Here is an 18297-nt window from a genome sequence, read left to right on the forward strand (position 1 = left end):
CAAAAAGGGAAAAGAAAAAAATGTGAGAGAATGAAAAGATGAAAATAAAGTGTTTGTAGATGGGGAGGGGAGGATGGGGTGAAGGGAGGGCAGAGGTAAGGGGAAAAAATGAGAATCAAGACTTGCCATGTAAAGGTACATGATCCCAACAATGAATGTAACTGTACTGTATCCCTAAATGTACCAATAAACTCAATAAAAAAAATAAATAAATAAATAAATAAATAGAAATCTCAGATGAGGCTAAGGTAAAAAGAACAAATTATATATATGTGGTGATCAATGTGTTACTTATACTTTGAATAGAAAATTTAGTAGAGGATGAGTAACTCTCAAAGATTCAAACAAATATTTAAATTTTTCTTCACAACAGAACATAAAAACAAAACATAACTAATTATTATTCAAACTCATAATAAGAAAGCAAATGAGCCAATTGATATGTAAATCTATGAGGAGAAAATTGAAGGAAAAAAGCTTTAAAATCAAAACAAGTAACAAATTATCAGAAGAGAAAAAAGAAAAGGTTCCCTTTCTCTAAACTCTGATTCCTTGCAAATGCAATAGTTTTGAAAATGAAATGAAAATTTTTCTCAATAAATATACCATTCTCTGTCAAAAATATACAGTGGAGATATTTAAAAAGGGAAATGTGCAAGAATTATTTCAAATATGGTCATTCTTTTTTCTCTTGCATCTTTTCATGACAGTCTGTTTTTCACTGAATTCAAAGGAAAACTTTGAGTATCATATATACATTGAGTATCATGATAGTTTCAGTCATAACCTCATAGCAAGGGACAGACTGCTAAGAACATTTGTTTCTTGAACTCCTGATAATCTTTCAAGGATAAGTCAATGAGAAATACCCTGAAATATCTATCATTTGACAATGAAATACATATATAAAAGCATTGTATACATTTCTCTGAAAACCACATATACAAAAAGACTTTTAGAAGACTCATTAATAGGAACTCAACCTCCAGAGAAAATTTCACTGGAGAAAAAAAAATCGTGTCTATTAAGTAAACAAGAGAAATCTGGCAAACACTTGATTTACCACAACTTGATTTTATGCTTATGCTACAATTTCTTTACAAATTATATTCCAACTAATGTAGCCTTCCCCATAAGACTCTGAAAATTATAATGTGTTATATGCACAAGTTACACATACTTCCTCAAAACTGAAGTTTCCTCGACCCTCTGGTGGGCCCGCCCCTTTGGCACAGAGCAACAGAGGAACAGGGAAGTAGCAGGAGACCCTCTGGTTGGCCCAGCCAAGGTGTCCGTGTCCACCCCCACCCCAGTCGCAAGAACAAGAGAAAGAGGGCCTCTCTGAGGCTCCTAGATGAAAATTGAAGCCCACTGGAAAAGTGAAGAAAATCTCTGCGATAAAGGCACATCACACCACTACAGATGGTAAGTCAATGGGACCAGCACCTCAGACCAGAACCTGGTATAACTTCAGGGGAAAGACAACTGGAACCTGCAGGAGAACCTTGCAGAGTTCAACCCAGCAAGAGGTAAGCGATCTCAACTTGGGCCTTGCAGCCAGAAATCAGTGTGAACCTCAGGGGAAAACTGCTGGCTTGCTGAGACTAATTACCTTAGACCTGGATACTCCTGCCCACACTGTCTATTGTGTCAACAGAGGCATACCCTGAAGGAGGCCCTCTACCTCTATTTGTATTTTTTTCATTTTCAAAGTCATATTTTGCTCTTATCTTTAACCATTTTAAAATTTTTTATCTTTTTCTTTTCTCAAGTGTTTCTCCTTTTTAAAAATCTTTTTCTTTTCATTTCTTTCCCTCTCTCCCACCTTGATCTTCATCTCTCCCTATGTGTTCCTGTTCCTATCCTAATTTGAATTTATTTTCTTTCTTTTTCTTTTCTTTTTCCTTCTCTCAATTTCCATTGGTTTTCAAAGAAAGTGATTAAAGTCTCTAGCCTCCCTATTGCTCTTAGTTCTGTTCTTGTGTATATTTTATACTCTCTTCTCCTCTTCTCTTCAACAGCTTCCTAAAGTTTGTGTGATCTTCCTGGGTCCTCTGACCGCACTTCTGCTTTTCTCTATCCTATCTATTCCTCCCTCCTCAGCTCCTTCTAAGTCCCCATCCTGAAGGATAAAGTTGCTATACTGAAGAGTTTATTCACTATACACATATTTTGAGCTGGTCCTGAATTCTGATTTAATTCACAAAGTTAAAGATAATAGATTAATAACTAGCACAAATTGTCATTTTCTGAGCTGTGCTTGATGCTATTGTGTTGCTAATTGTATCACTTGGGCTAAGGTGTTGTGATTGATCTCATCAGCTGTCCTTTCTGATATAATGAAAATGAGAATGCCTCAGAGTCATTACAGACTCAAACCTTAAAGACCAGCTATATCTGGAAGATTGAAGTATTAACCCAGAAATTAAACCAAGGACAGGACCAACAACAAAAATAGAAATGAGAAGACATTTAAATAAGGTACAAACACAGACTTTCACCTCACCAAAGGTAAACTCTGGGGGAAATGAGGTGGAAAAGTCTAACAGTTAACCATCTGGACTTAACCGATAGTACAGGAAGCAACAAAACATAAGTGAGGCTCTAGAAAAATTCAAAACAGAAATATTTCACAGATAACCACAGAGACAGTGAGAAAAATGAAAGACATGATTAGAGACTTTCAAACAGAAACAGATTTTTAAAAATAGATGAGCTCAGTACCATTATGGAAACCATGAGTGCCCAGCATAGGAAAGAAATGGAAACCTTCAATAACCAACCCAGGAAAGAAATGGAATCCATGAAACATATTCAAACAGATATCCAGGAGATAAAAGCTCTATTAAAAGTATACAAAACACTCTGAGCCAATTTGAGGACAGCATATAAGATATAGAAGACAGAATGGTGGTCAGTGACCATGAAAAGAGAGATCTCTTAAAAACAGTAAGGGATCATGAGAAATCGATCCAACAAATCCTAGATGATGTAAAGACGAATAATATAAGATTGATAGAATCCATGAAGTTGCAGGAGAAAGTACAAATGACATGAAAAAACTTTTCACAGAATTAACGACAGAACACTTCCCAAACAGAGGGGAAGAAATTGACACACAGATATGTGAGGCATATAGGACTCCCAATAGCCATGATCAAAAAATCTACACTTAGACATATAATAATCAAGATCCCGAAACCCAACAGAAGAACAAAATACTATAACCAGTTAGAGAAAACAAACAAAACACATGCAAAAGAAAGCCCATCAGAATCACAGCAGACTTTTCAATGCAAAGCCTCAAGTCAAAGAGAACCTGGAGTGAGGTATTTCAAGTCCTAAAAGAAAATAACCTCCAATCTAGAGTGATGTATCCTGCAAAATTATCTTTCAAAATTGATCAGTTGGGCCTGGGATTTAGCTCAGTAGTTCCACCGCCTGCCTTGCAAGCACGAGGACCCAAGTTCGATCCCCAGTACCAAAAAAAAAAAAAAAAAAAGTTGATGTGGAAAGAAGATACTCCCACGACAAAGCACACCTGAGAGATTTCATGAACACCAAACCATCACTCCAAACAATTCTAAACACTATCCTGGAAAAACAAAATGAAGGCTACAACTCCATAAGGGCCAAAAACAAATATACAAGGTAAGGCAAGAAATTAAAGGAAGAGAGGGAAAAATAAAAAATAAAAGAACCAAAAACAGGAAAATAACATGACAATGACAAATCAATACATAACAGTTATAACCATGAATGTTATTCGCCTCAATTCACCTATCAAAAGAAACAGCTGGCAGAATGGTTTAAGATGCAAAATCCAACAATATGCTGTATATAAGAAACCCATTTAATCCACAAAGAAATTCATAGACTATGAGTAAAAGAATGAAAAACAGTTCTCCATGCGACAGGTGCCCAGAAAAAAGCAGGGGTAGCTATCTTATTTGCAGACAGAGTAGATTTCAAACCAAAACTAATTAAGAAAGACAAAGAAGGCCACGACATCCTTGTAAAGGGAACAATACAAAAGGAAGAAATGACAATCATAAATATATATGCTCGGAATACTAATGCCCCCAAGTATACAAAACAAATATTAATGGATATGAAAAACAAAATAAGTACTAATACAATTATAGTGGGGGAACCTCAATACTGATATTCTAAACAAAAATATCAACAATGAAATAACAGAACTGAAGACACAGACAGATCATCTAAACAAAAAAATCAACAATGAAATAACAGAACTGAACCAAGTCTTAGAACAAATGGACTTAGTAGATGTCTACAGAGTGTTCCATCCCACAAAATCAGAATATACATTCTTTTCAGCTGCATATGTGTCATTCTCCAAAACAGACCACACGCTAGCTCATAGAACATGCTTAAGTGAATGCAAAAGGAATTGAAATTATCCCATGTATATTATCAGACCATAGTGCAATTAAACTGGAGATCAACAGCCTAAGAAACCTCAAAAACTTCACAAACACATGGAAATTAAATAACACCAGCTGAACAACCATTGGGTCACAGAGGAAATTAAAGAAGAAATTAGACAGTTTGTACAATTAAATGATAATGCCAATACAACATACAGGCATCTATGGAACACAATGAAAGCAATTCTACAAGGGAAATTCATAGCAATAAATGCCCATACCAGGAAAACAGAGTAAGCTCAAATAAACCACCTAATGCTTAATCTTAAGCTCCTACAAAAAGAAGAGCAAGACAAACCAAAAGCTCATACAAGGGAGGAAATTATAAAGATCAGAGCAAAAATTAATACAATGGAGACTAAGAACAATACAAAACAAAATCAATGAATCAAATAGTTTTTCAAAAGAGTAAATAAAATTAATAAAGCCTTAGCCATCCTTATCGAAAAAAGGGAAAAAAAGATTCAAATTCATTCAATTAGGAAAGAAAAAGGTGAAGTCACAACAGATCCACCAGAAATCCAGAGGAAAATCAATACCTAATTTGAAAACCTGTGCTCTAATAAAATGGAAAATACAGAAGAAATGTACAGATTCCTAGATACATATGAACTGCCAAAGTTGAACAAAGAAGATATAAAAAGTCTAAACACCCCAATTACACTCAGTGAAATTAAAAATGTAGATAAAAATTTATCAACAAAAATAAAGCCCAGGTCCTGATGGCTTCACTGCTAAATTCTATAGGACATTTAGAGAAGAACTATCACTCTTTAACCTCTTCAATGAAATTGGAAGGGAAGCAATACTTCCAAATTCATTCCTGGAAGCAAGTATTACTTTGATTCCAAAACCAGGGAAAGACCAACAAAAAAGAAAACTACTTATCCCCAATTAACACAGATGCAAAAATCCTCAATAAGATACTGGCAAACAGAATACAGAAGATCATACATCCTGACCAAGTTGGATTTATCCCAAGGATGCAAAGATGGCTCAACAAATGTAAAATCAATAAATGTAGTACACTAAATTAACAGAGTAAAGGACAAAAACCATATGATCATTAAACAGATGCAGAAAAAGCATTTGACCAAATTCAATATGCATTCATGATAAAACCCCTACAGAAAATTAGAATAGATGGTCTTTATCTAAACTTGATAAAGGCTATCTAAGAAAAACCAACAGCCAATATTATTCTAAATGGTCAAAAACTAAAACTCTTCATGTTAAAAATCAGAAACAAGGTAAGGATGTCCACTGTCACAACTCCTGTTCATTATAGTTCTAGAAACGTCAGCCACAGCAATTAGACGAGAAAAATAAAAGGAAGAAAGATAGGAAAGGAAGAAGTTAAACTGTCACTATTTGCTGATAATATGATACACTACATTGAAGACCCAGAAAACTCCTCCAAAATACTTCTAGACTTAAATGACAGATTCAGTAGAGTAGCCGGATACAAGGTCAACACTCAAAAATCAATAGCCTTCTTGTACACAAATAACAGACTCATTGAGAGAGAAATTAGGGCAATAATTCCTTTTACAATTACATTTAAAAAATGAAATATCTAGAAATCAATCTAACAAAGGAGACAAAAGACCTCTACACTGAAAATTACAACACTCTGAAAAAGGATATAGAAGAGGATATAAGAAGATGGAAAGACATCCCTTGCTCCTGGGTAGGAAGAATCAACATAGTGAGAATGGCCATACTTCCAAAATTTCTATACAGATTCAATGCAATAACCAATTGAAATCCCAAGAGTATATTTCACAGAACTTTATAAAACAATCCAAAAATTCATTTGGAAATAGAAGAGACCTAGAATAGCAAAAGCCATTCCAGGCAACAGAGACATGTCAAGGGATATCACAATCCCCAACTTGAAACTATACTACAAAGCCAGTGTGATAAAAACAGCATGGTACTGGCAAAGAAACAGACCCAATGATCAATGGAATAGATTAGAAGATGCAGAAACAACACCAGATGTACTCAGCTACCTCATCCTTGACAAAGGAGCCAACCATCCTCACTGGAGGAAAGATAGCCTCTTTAATAAATGGAAAAATTGGATTTCAATTTGCCAAAGATTAAATCTAGATCCCTATCTTTCACCATGAACTAAACTAAAATCCAAGAGGATTAAAGATCTAAATTTCAAAATAGAAACACTAGACTTACTGGAAAGTAAATTAGGTAGAACTCTTGAAGACACTGGCATAGGAGAAGACTTTATGAACAAATCCTCAGCAGCATGAGAACTTGCACAAAGAATAAACAACTGGGATCTCATTATATTAAAAAGTTTTTAAAGTGTAAGAGAAACCACCAACAGAGCTGAGACAACCTACAATGTGGGAAAAAAATTTTAACAGTGTTCCTCAGACAAAGGACTGCTATCTAGAATATATAAAGAACTAAAAAATATCAGACCACCCCAAATACAAAGACTTGATTCAAAAATGGGCATGTGAAATGAAGAGACATTTCTCAGACAAACAAGTAAAAGCAGAAAATAAATATATGAAAAATGTTTAACATTTCTGGTCATTTGAGAGATGCAGATGAAAACACTGAGATTCCGCCTTAACCTAGAAAGAATGGCTGCTATCAAGAAATTGACCAATAATAAATGCTGGTTGGGTTGTGGAGAGAAAGCAACCCTTCTCCATTGGTGGGAGTGCAGACTGGTGCAACCACTATAGAAATCAATATGGAGATATCTTGAAGAACTAGGATTAGAGGTTCCATTTGACCCAGCTATCCCTCTTCTGGGTATCTCTTCAAAGAATTAAAAGAATCATACAGAGTCATATATGCATACCCATGTTTTTAGTAGCACAGTTTGGAACAGGTAAAACTTGGAAACAACTCAACTGCCCATCAGCTGGAGACTGTATAAAGAAGAGGTGTTTTTTCTATAAAGTGTAGTACTACTCAGCCATAAAGAATGAGAAATTAGCTGGGCATAGTGGTGCAAGCCTATAATCCCAGCACTCGGGAGGCTGAGGCAGGAGGATTGCTGATTGTTGTGAGTTCGAGACCAGCCTGGGCTACATAGTGAGTTCCAGGTCAGTCTCAACTACATAGTGAGACCCTGTCTCAAAAAAAAAAAAGAATGAGAAATTAAGAGACATGCAGATGTACACTGAGGCTATACTCAAGTGAAATAAATAGGACACACATTGAGTAAATACTGAATAGTTTCTCTGGTGTGAAAAACTAAAAGTGTAAATAAGGGTTTTTGTTTTTGTTTTGGTACCGGGGATTGAACTTGGGTCTTTGTGCTTGCAAGGCAGGCTACTGAACTGCTGAGCTAAATCCCCAGCCCTAAATAAGGTTTAAATGGTATAATTAATAGAGTGAAATAGAAAGAAAATGGCTCAAGGAGAAGTGGGAAGGGGTGGGGAAAGGAAATAAGGGAAAAGTAAAAATATGAAAAAGGAAGAAATGGAAACGAACTCTGTAAATACAGAAGGGTGAAGGGGGTGAAGGGAGGGCAGGCATGGGGTGGGGCAGAACCAAGCTATATCATGTAAAGGTACAAGATCCCAATGATAAATGTAACTGTATTGTTTGCTTTAAATGTACTAATAAACTTAACGGGAAGAAAAAACCTGAAGTTTCCCCAATAAGTAGTTTTTCTATTTGTTATTCTCTAATATTTTCACTGAGCTGTATTTTATTTCTTTTTTTATAATGCTGGTCATGACCTACAAGTTGGTCAATACTTTAATTTAATGACAAGCACTAATTTAGCAAAAGCACAGTTGAGAATGGACACTGATGACTTTTACCATGGCTACCAGATAGAAGAGCAGAATAAAAACCTGTGGGAGCCCTCTCTGACACTACTGAGCCCAAACATCATTAGAACAAACCTCTACTGAAGAGTTGTTTACAATTTTTTGCTTTTTAAAAGACAGACTGAGACAAGCCTTGTCAACTTGTAAAACTTGTAAACAGGTTTACTAGATGCCCCCAAAAGGAGCATGAATCATACTTTCTTTTTTTTTCCCCTAGTTTCAAGCACCCTAATCAGAGCAACACAGGTGCTCAATAATTCCCCCTGCCTATGTTTAATGTTTCCCACTGAACCACCCAATTTTAGAGGTGGTGACACGTCCTACACAGACATAAAAGAAGTGTCACTTAATCATGAAATAGGCATCAAATTGACAGCGTTAGTAACCAAAAGTCAGACTGAAAAACCCATTAGAAATAACATTGGTAATAAGAATTTCCATTGACCCAGCTAGAGAAGATGATTCTCTGTGTTTTGAACTCACATTCAAGAAGACAACTGGAAAAAGGGGGAAAAGAACAAAACAAAATAGTGATATGAGGATGTATTTAAATACCGGAAAAAACATGTGGTGTATGTCCCTCATCTAGATTTTAAAAACTATACTCTAATTTTGAAGCAAAAATAAAAACAAGAGCTCCACTACTGTATACTCAAACACGGGTCCATTTTTTTCTACCGAATCTTAATTTTATATAAGACTAATAAGGCTTTAAGTTACTAGCAGAATAGAACCAAGCACATTTATTTAATTCTACTAGCAATTTGCTAGTCTGTGTAACATCTGATAAAATAGTCGCGGTACCACATGGCTCGAAGTATAGTTCCTGGAATAAACAACACTATCCATTTAATAATAAGAATGTCTTACCAAAAACTCTGGCTACAAATCCTAATGGAAACTGAGAGGCAAACAATGTGAGGAACCAAGGGGCAGCGTAAAGACTGGGACTGATTTCATTTTCTTCAAGATGATTGTAGAGCTCTCTGTGGTAGTCATGGAGGAGCCTGGATAGCTGGTACATTTGAATCTACAGTTAATTTGAAGAAGAAAAATGAAATATTACACATTTTTGATTTGCATAAAATATACTAACTTGCCTTATTATTCTAATATTTAATAACAACCCATATATATTCAATAATGAGTAACAGTATTATGACTTTATTTTCATTATTATTTTAAAGCTGATATTCAAGGTTCACTCAACTGAGTTTATAAAGTATGTCACTCTAAGTCTCTTGAGCACGGTTTTCTATTATGGTTGTTTGAGTATCATGGACATACATGGGAATAATAGTTTCCCCCCTTGAAGAGGGCATTTCTTTTGGAATTTAACCTGAACTCTCCTGGCCTCCATTATAGAGACCCTGTATGTTCACTGCAGAAGCAAACCTTGGCTTTATTTTCAGGGCCCGAATTTGATTTATGACAGAGTTCCAGCTAAGTCCCCCCAGAGAAGCTACATTGCTAAGATGGAATGGAGGCTTAGAATGTCCCAGGCAAGAAGCTTGAGAGGTTTCTTCTAATATCCAAGTTATTCCAATAACATGTTTTTCATAACAAAGGGGGTTAAAATAAAAAGTGCAGCTGTTTCTGAATATTTCTAGAATTAGAAGGAAAAAATGTTTCATTTGTCTACTGAGTTGATTACCAATATTTCAAAAGATATTTTAAAGACATTGTATGACAACTTTTAAATTCTTCTGTCTGTGACATAAAACATAAAGCAACTGTAAATAATACATTTGTGAGTTGTGCAGTGGGGTGGTCCTGTGGTCTATGACATAAGCCTGACATTTTGGCGTGAAATGTAGCCAGTGTTTCATTAAATTCAGAAGAATTTCTTTCCCAAGAAGAAATCCTTAAAATATCACTCTTACAAAGGTAGCACTATGAAAATACCTACAAATAACCTAATATATTTTTAATTCAGTAATTGTTTCCAGAGCATAAACCCATACATGAGGTGACACCTTTGATGAAAAGGTGCCATGATATACATAAATGCAGCAAATTGTGTTTGACTATTATCTATAATACATAAATTTGGAAACTAAATTTCCATAGAAACTGTAAAAGGAGGAAATCAAAGAGCCACAGGAAGTCATAACGATAAAATAAGCAGCTTAGCTAAAGTTAAACATGGAAGTTTTTAAATCTGATTAATATCTCAATAAGCCAAGTTGAAAAATATCATACATTTCCCTTGTAGTTCAGAAATGAGACACAGTGGCATTTATCAACAGAAGAACTGGTGTTTTGGAAACTAATTCTTTGGAATCCAAGCAAGTGTAATTAACAGATAAAAAAGAAAGTATTTCATCACAGGCATTCCGATTTTCTTGTACAATTGTGACCATAACAAAGAAGCAATGGTGCAGTGTATAATGCTCTCTATTACTTTATACCTCTCCCCCACTCCCATCTTCTAAACTTGGGATTAAGGACATTTCTTCCATTAACATCTATGTGAGCAGATGAAGAAAAGAAAATTTAAGCTTCTTTCAAAAGAAGCTTTAATAATGAAATCCTGTTTGTTAAAAATGAATAATCTCCTATTATTCTTTACCAGTAACGTGGCAAAGTTCCAGATGTAAGAGACAAGTCAAGGGAGATGCAAAGGTAAGGGGGTAGAAGAAAAGAGGGACAAAGAAAAGACTAATGAGTTCAGAGAAAAAGATACCACTTTACACCCAGCGTAGAAATCAATAGATAAAAAACATGAAAAAATGTAAATATTTGAAGGTGAAAGAGAATTCAACCTCATTTTACAGATAAGGTAAGTGAAATATGAGTCCGGAGTACACACGCTCACCACCAGTAAAGCAAGAAATCAGAAATGCTATCGAGAAAATCTCAGCCCACTGGAATAGGCATTTATGTACACTTCTGAAAGTTGTACTGATTGGAACAAAGCACTATTTTGTTCTAGAAAGTGAAAATGTTTTATACCTCACTTTATAAAGTGCAAAGATCTGTCTACTGTCTTAAAATAAAGTTTTGTAAGGTCCTTAATATTATAGCCTATAAGAATGTTGCCTTCAAAGATTTTCAAACATAGCCACTTTCAAAATTAGTAATACAAGTCATTTTGTAGTATTTGCAAGTAATGTCAATTTATAAACCTAATTTATATGAGTTTTTGTCATGTCAAATAGCTAAAGAATTTTTCAGTGGAGAAATCGCTGCATTTTAAAAACTCTGACACCTGCATCTTTTTGGTTATGGTCCACAATCAAACACGATTCACAGGTACTTTCCATGCTTTGAAAACAAAATTATTTTCAGAACTGGGGATTAAAGCTAGGACCTTCACACTGAGCTAGCTCTCCAGCCTCCTTCCTCTTTTTATTTTTAGACAGGGTTTTCCTAAGTCTCTAAATTACCCAAGCTGAACTGGAACTTGTGATCTTCCCACCTCTATCTACCTCCCAAAGTTCTGAAATTGCAGGGCTGCACCACCAGGTGTGGCTCCCATTGTTTGAAATTCTAATGATACTATCAAATTGTTGTTCCTAAAAGTCTGCGTTAAGTCCTTACAATGATGCCAATGAAGTATAAGCAAACTGTTTAGGAAAAAAAAGTAAAAGATGAAACATTTCATAGTCATTATTTGACCTGTTAATAAACAAATTAATATGCATCAGCTAGCTGCCAAGTCACTGTGATTATGTGACCTTGGGAATATGCACTGTGTACTCCAAAGTAAACTAAAATATGCCCCATTATTTGCCAAAGTTCTGAGACAGTAAGTACAAATTTCCTTCATTGCAAACTCCAAGTCAGAAGAGAGCTGGTGCCAAGATTGCTGGTAAGAGCCTTCCAGGAAAAGCCACCCGCATGAAAAGCCACCACCTCACCTGAAGTGATGTCATGTCCGGTCTGTACTGCTTACGGAAGCCTAGGTCATACATGAGGAATTTCAGCATTTCAAAGGCTTGCTCTTCACTCATGTGGAGAAGCAGGACTCCCGCCACAAAGCTGATCCCCTGACAGTAGCCCACTTCTTTGTCCAGCAAAGAATATGCTTTCAGAAGGTTAAAGAGTGATAGCTGCCCAGCCCCAAGCTGTACTGAAAAGTAAGGATGAGTAGGAAACGTCCTTCCTGCAGAGGAAAAGTAGAGAAAATCGTTTTCAGATGTTCTGATGCTTTGGAGACCAGGATGAAAATACAATTCATGCAATTCAATAAGCTCCAGGAATAAATAAATGAACACTCTCCAATGAGTAAGTTGAGTAAGTGTTTCACCTAAGAGTCAGTCACTCTATCTCTGTCTCTGTCTCTGTCTGTCTCTGTGTCTATCAAGTCTTACATGCCAGGCTACCATCCTAACACCACATATATAATACAAGGGCAAACAGTTTTTGCTAGCCAGTACTTCTTTCTAGCAAAACAATAAAATAAAATCCACAAACATATCCAGGCGAGATCCTATGAGTACAGCACATAAAATTTATCCTGACTATAATTCAAGGCAAGTTCTAAATGCATATACAGATCACCCCCTAAGTGAAATCAGAGTTCCATAGGAGATATCATGTTATTTAAAAAGAAGTCTTAGTAGTCCATAAAGAGAAGTATCCCTGCTTTTCTTGTAGTAAGACACTGCAAAGACTTTCCAGCTTTTGTTTTGCTTTGTGTTCAGTTTATCATTTAGAAAATATCTCTTTTTCAAATATCCTTTGGTATCTGTTCTTTCAAAGACTTCCATAAACCATGTAGACCCCCTTTTTTTTCAACATAACCAAAAATGACACATTTATGTCCAACAAGAGCAAGGACAGTAAAAGGTTGTGCTGAATTTCAAATAAATTCCCCTATAAAATTTACCTCTGAGTGTAGTTACAAGGGAGATGCCAGCTAGCAAATGAACTCAGTCCTGCATCCTTAAAAAGCCTGTACTAAACACTAACACAGACCAGTCCTCTCCACCAAGGCCGTATACACTGGTCCGGGATTTCCTTTGTACTACACAGGAAATGATTGTGAAATGATTACTCGTGTCAGTTAGAATTTGCAAGAATGCCAGATTTTAAAATGTCTTCTACTACATATGCTTAAAAGTGATTTTTTTTTTAAACAGGAACTGATAAAATTAAGTGTGCAGAGTAAGGGGAAGAAATGAGAAAATAACAAGCATATGCTGCAGAGACACAGATGGCTACAAACAGTGAACTAAGCAATTTTTAAAAGTGTCATGTTTCTCTCTTAAAAATTTTTCTAAAGAAAACTATAAATACACTGTCTATCCAAGAAGTTTCACTCTAGCTCCATTTCTGTCTCACCAGCCTGTCCCTGAAAACCAATCTCATCATCTCCCTCATTATTAGCATATGTGGGTTTATCCTGACCACAAGCCTTCACTACTGGTTATCAATGATTTACGGTCATAGATCATTTATGGCATGGGTCGACACAGACTGGTTAGTACAAAGTCCCCACCTAACAGAGAAGAGTTAGAGACAGAGGCAAAGCAACTAGTCTAGGGCCGGGGATTTAGCTCAGTAGTTCGGTGGCCTGCCTTGCAAGTGCAAGGACCTGAGTTCAATCCCTGGTACCCCCCGCCAAAAAAAGCAACTAGTCTATCACAGTTAGTGATACAACTTGGACCACAACTCGTGTTCAACTTTTTTTTAACTGTGCCCATTTTAATTTTATTGCACCCAAAAAGGATTTAATTGAACTGGGCTCTTTCCTAATAAAAGCTGCTTGATACCCAAAAGAAGCAGAGGTTAAAAACTCAGGTTTGGTCAGTGATATTTTTATAAGTTCTAACATAAGATTATGCCAAATTCAAAGCAATCCCCTATTTACCCTCAGGATTTGAGTAACATATCTGGCCACCTGAAATGTATCACAACTTTCAGTACTCATGAAATAGTTAAATAACAATGCTTAGCCATTTTAAAATAATAAAGTGTATATAATATGTTAGAAATAGTCAATATAATTTTTCAATCATACCATTTTTATTTACTGCAATTTATTTGAAATTCAGCATTAAAATGATTGCTTTATGGTGCTGATACTTGAAATTCTCCCCCAGGCATAAGTAAGTACCCATCCGTCAGCTTGAGACAGTTTTCTATCCATGGTGATAGGTGGTGTTCATGACTTCCACATCATTACTTATTGTATTGCTTTTTCCAGGGGTCCTAAAAAGTGACCCCCTCCCTTTCTTTTTGTAAAGAGTAGCTTGGTCCACCTGGCACTGGCTGCATCTACTCCTGCATGCTTTCCAGAACCACCCAGTCACTCCTGGGGCCAAAGGCAGGCAACTACTGCATTGCTCTTGAAAAAGATACCTAAAGGCTTGTTTTTATCAGGATGTACAAGAATTCTTAATACAGCTTTGTTAAATTTTTTTTAATCTCCTTTTAACCCATTTTAACTTAGTTCAACATCAGCCCTGGTTAAGATATAATTGCCCATCCCAAACAGGTCATTTGTTCAAAATACAGTAACTGAGAGTTCCCCATAATATGACCTTTGCTGTGGTTTGATTATGAGACAATTCCCTTTCAGCGAGAAAGTTTTGGAATGAAAACTTCATTTTATACTCAGGCATTCGTGGTGCCTTCAGAAGAGAAGATGGCCAGCAGCTCTGCAGGTATCAACAGATCCTCTCTATCAATGACAACCAATAAAAAACCAAAAACTTGTTCACGTGCATAATTATAATCAGTGACACACATACCCAAATCCACAAGAATCGCATGCTGTTGAGCAGTGAGCTGCTTTAGAAGCTCCTTGTAGGATGTGTCAGGAGGTTGGTGTTTATTAGGCAATCTGTGTCTTAGACGGTACTGTAAAGCTAGGAACTGCCAAATTTCTCCTCGGCGACTTTTGGGAACTCCTATAATCAAAGAGATTTTTTAAAAAAGCAAAGCCTTGAGCCCTGGAATAAAGTTGGTAAACTGTAGTTGGTGAACTACGTAATTCCTGAAAACAGCAGCTGTCCTGTCCTGCATGCCATCCTCAGGTCACACAGTACAATATGGTGATGCATGTGTTTTGGCAAGTTTAATTCTATAGCTCCTGACGTCTTGCAAATGAAAGCCCTCAAAATGTGATAATAATAGCTATATTAGCAATAACATCAATCAATAGATTGACCACCTAATAAAAGATTTATTAAGAATTTTAAACTACTGCGCACTGTCATTCACAAAGAGAAAAATGCTATGAGATAGCTAATTACTGTTAGTATCACCTTTCAGACTGGAAAGTTGGTACAGAAAGAGATTGAGTAATTTTCTCAAGTTCACATGGCTAGTAAGTGGCATATAGAGTTAGGACTCTCAGACTGCTTTTAGAAGCCAAATCCTGTAATCCCCAAATTTATTTTTGCTTTCTCCTTTTATTTGGCTTGAAGACAGCAACAAATGCTAATGCTCATACTATAATTTCTAAATGTTTGTCATCCACAAGTAATTTTGTAAAAAAATAATGAAAAAGCATTCTTATATGGTCATAAAGGACAAAATAATAAAAACAGTAAACATAATAAGAGGGTATAACTAAAGCATTCCAGAACTGCATTCATTCATTATGAAGAAAATGCTTGACACTTACAGTATTAACCCTATTATGCTTTAAATACAAAGATTGTTAGTTGAAAGTATGCTAAAATTATGTTTTCATGTGAAAAGACAGGAAGTGTGGGAAGGACAAAAATTTAATCCTATAATGTATAGGTAACTTTATTTTACTTCGTAAGAATTTTCAGTTCATTAAATTACATCTGAACAAGGGCCGGGGATTTAGCTCAGCGGTTCGGTGGCCGGCCTGGCAAGCACAAGGAACGGAGTTCAATCCCCGGTACCCAAAAAAAAAAAAAAAATTAGATCTGAACAAGTTCCTTAGCTCCACCTGGTAAAAGGAAGGTTTAAAATCAGTAATCTCTTCTGGCTGATCCCAGCATTTGCAAAATGTAGAAATGTTATCGTCTAGCAGGTAAAGCTCATCCTTGACCTGATTTGTAAGTCCCCCGCCCCACAATACAGATCCAAGCTACCTTTGTTAGCCCCATACCCTACCATACACCAGAAGATTGTGGTTATGTTCACTCAAATTTCTTGCTCCTGCTGTTGCCTTTATGGAATTCCAAGTTCTGCTATTTGATGGCCCAGTTTATTATTGTTCATTTCTATGAAAAGCCTGAGTGTCACTTTTTTTCTGCTGAAACTCTGTCATCTCTAAGAACAGTTAATCCTTTTTTGCATACAATTTGATTCATACTGTAATGTTGCCATGTTGGTTTGCATTTGACTCTGGGCTCTATGCTTGTCTATTTTCCCCAATGTAGATGGTGAGTTCCACAGAAACAGTGAACACACTTTCATCTCTGAAGGATGAAATCCAAGAATATATCTTGCTACTTAACCATTTGGTGATTGAAAGAATGACAGCACATAAAATGTCATTTTTAGAGAATAATGTTCATTAGTCCACTAATAAATTAGTACTTAATATGAGTGGGTTGTTTCTCTACCCACACAAGAACAAATTTCCAAGGAGCTAATTCATGTTAGTTACGCAAACATTCATTGGGCCACTGATATTATTTGAGCAGAGAGATGGCACTGAGGATACCTCATCTCAGAGAGATGAATAAATCCATTCTCAGGAAAATCAGCCTAATTCATCAATCCACCCAACCATCCATCTATCCATCCACCCATCCATCCAATAGGTGACTTGTGTAAGATACTATCTTGGGAGCTATCTGTGCAAGTGGAGCAAGAAAAACACTAAACAAACATACGTATTAGTATAATATTATAAATTATGATAAGCACAAGTGATTGTAAGAAAGAACAATACAAAAGCAGATTTATTTTGGTTGTGAGGACCAGGGATGGTGCTCTAAGGAAATGGTATCTTAACTGAGACATAAGAGAGAATAGAAATCTCCAGGCTGAGAGTATTGGCAAACAATGACTTCAGGAAGAGGGTCGTGTGAAGGACCTAAAAGGCACAGAGGGAAGGGAGGACAAAAGAGGACTAAGAAGAGGGAATGGCAAAGAGGGGACACAGAAGGTAGAGAGGTAAGGAAGAAAGAGTCGGAGAAGAGCTGGAACACTGCATGGAAGAACTACTGTGGGACACAGAGACAACCCAAAGTAGGTCAGCTCTCTGCAGGACACATACGAAGTACAAGAAGCAGAGTGTCCACAGAGAGACGGGAGAAGGAAAGACTGCGGAGGCCATGGATGCAACGTGAAGAAGTTTACACTGTGCCCACAAGGGAAAGGAACTGAGTGCCCCTCAGACTTAAGAGTCGCACGAAGGATGAGGAGACCTTCAGCTCACACACACTACAATAACCACTATTTTCTCTCCCAAATAATGTATTTAGTGAAAATCTTTAGGATTTCCAAATAGTCAAGGAAAAAGAACAAGATATGTGGCATTTTACAAAATACATCTTATCTTAATCTAAACTGTACAACAGTTTCACCCATTATCACAGGCTTTTAAAACAAGATCATCAGATTTCTTTAGGTATTCTGTAATTTTTTATTTTATACCCAGTTTATGCACATCATGCAAGACTCTCATTTTACTATTTTAAATCTGGGTCACATAAATTGCACACAAAATATTCATATTTTTGTTTTGATTTTAAATGTTTAAATATCAGGCATTAAAATATCAAGTAATATAATATAAAAGTAAATAAAATATGGTGGCTATATAAAAATGATTTCTCCAAAGTAAATGAAGGAATGAGAGGACGGGGGGGAAATGACTGATTAATAAGGTAAATCTGTATATATAAATACACCGTGGATGTACACACATCCGTATAAATATAAACACACGTAAATATACACTTCGGACAAAAGGATGGAAATGAGTTACGTTTGTAAGCACAGACTATTCTCATGGCAGTGATCAAAGATTTTTACCAAGGTACGCATTTGTTCCTTGGGAAAAGCTGAAAACAGCTGGATGAAGCAAGCAGGAGAGCAGAAAAGGGTCTGCCACCTCCTGGGCGGCAGTATCTCTTATCAGC

At 36.2% G+C, this 18297-nt stretch overlaps 1 protein-coding gene across 1 annotated transcript in view; it reads right to left on the bottom strand.

Moving 5' to 3' along the window:
- The window catches only part of Tbc1d4 (TBC1 domain family member 4), a 205130-nt gene that overhangs the window by 11210 nt on the left and 175623 nt on the right, over window positions 1-18297 (bottom strand). The window contains 3 exon segments of the mRNA XM_033760923.1: window positions 9143-9302; window positions 12136-12380; window positions 14974-15132. Coding sequence (XP_033616814.1) covers window positions 9143-9302; window positions 12136-12380; window positions 14974-15132 — 564 coding nt within the window.

Source organism: Fukomys damarensis, unplaced genomic scaffold (genome assembly GCF_012274545.1).
Source record: "Fukomys damarensis isolate Sample0158 unplaced genomic scaffold, DMR_v1.0_HiC HiC_scaffold_6, whole genome shotgun sequence".
Taxonomy (NCBI): Eukaryota; Metazoa; Chordata; class Mammalia; order Rodentia; family Bathyergidae; genus Fukomys; species Fukomys damarensis.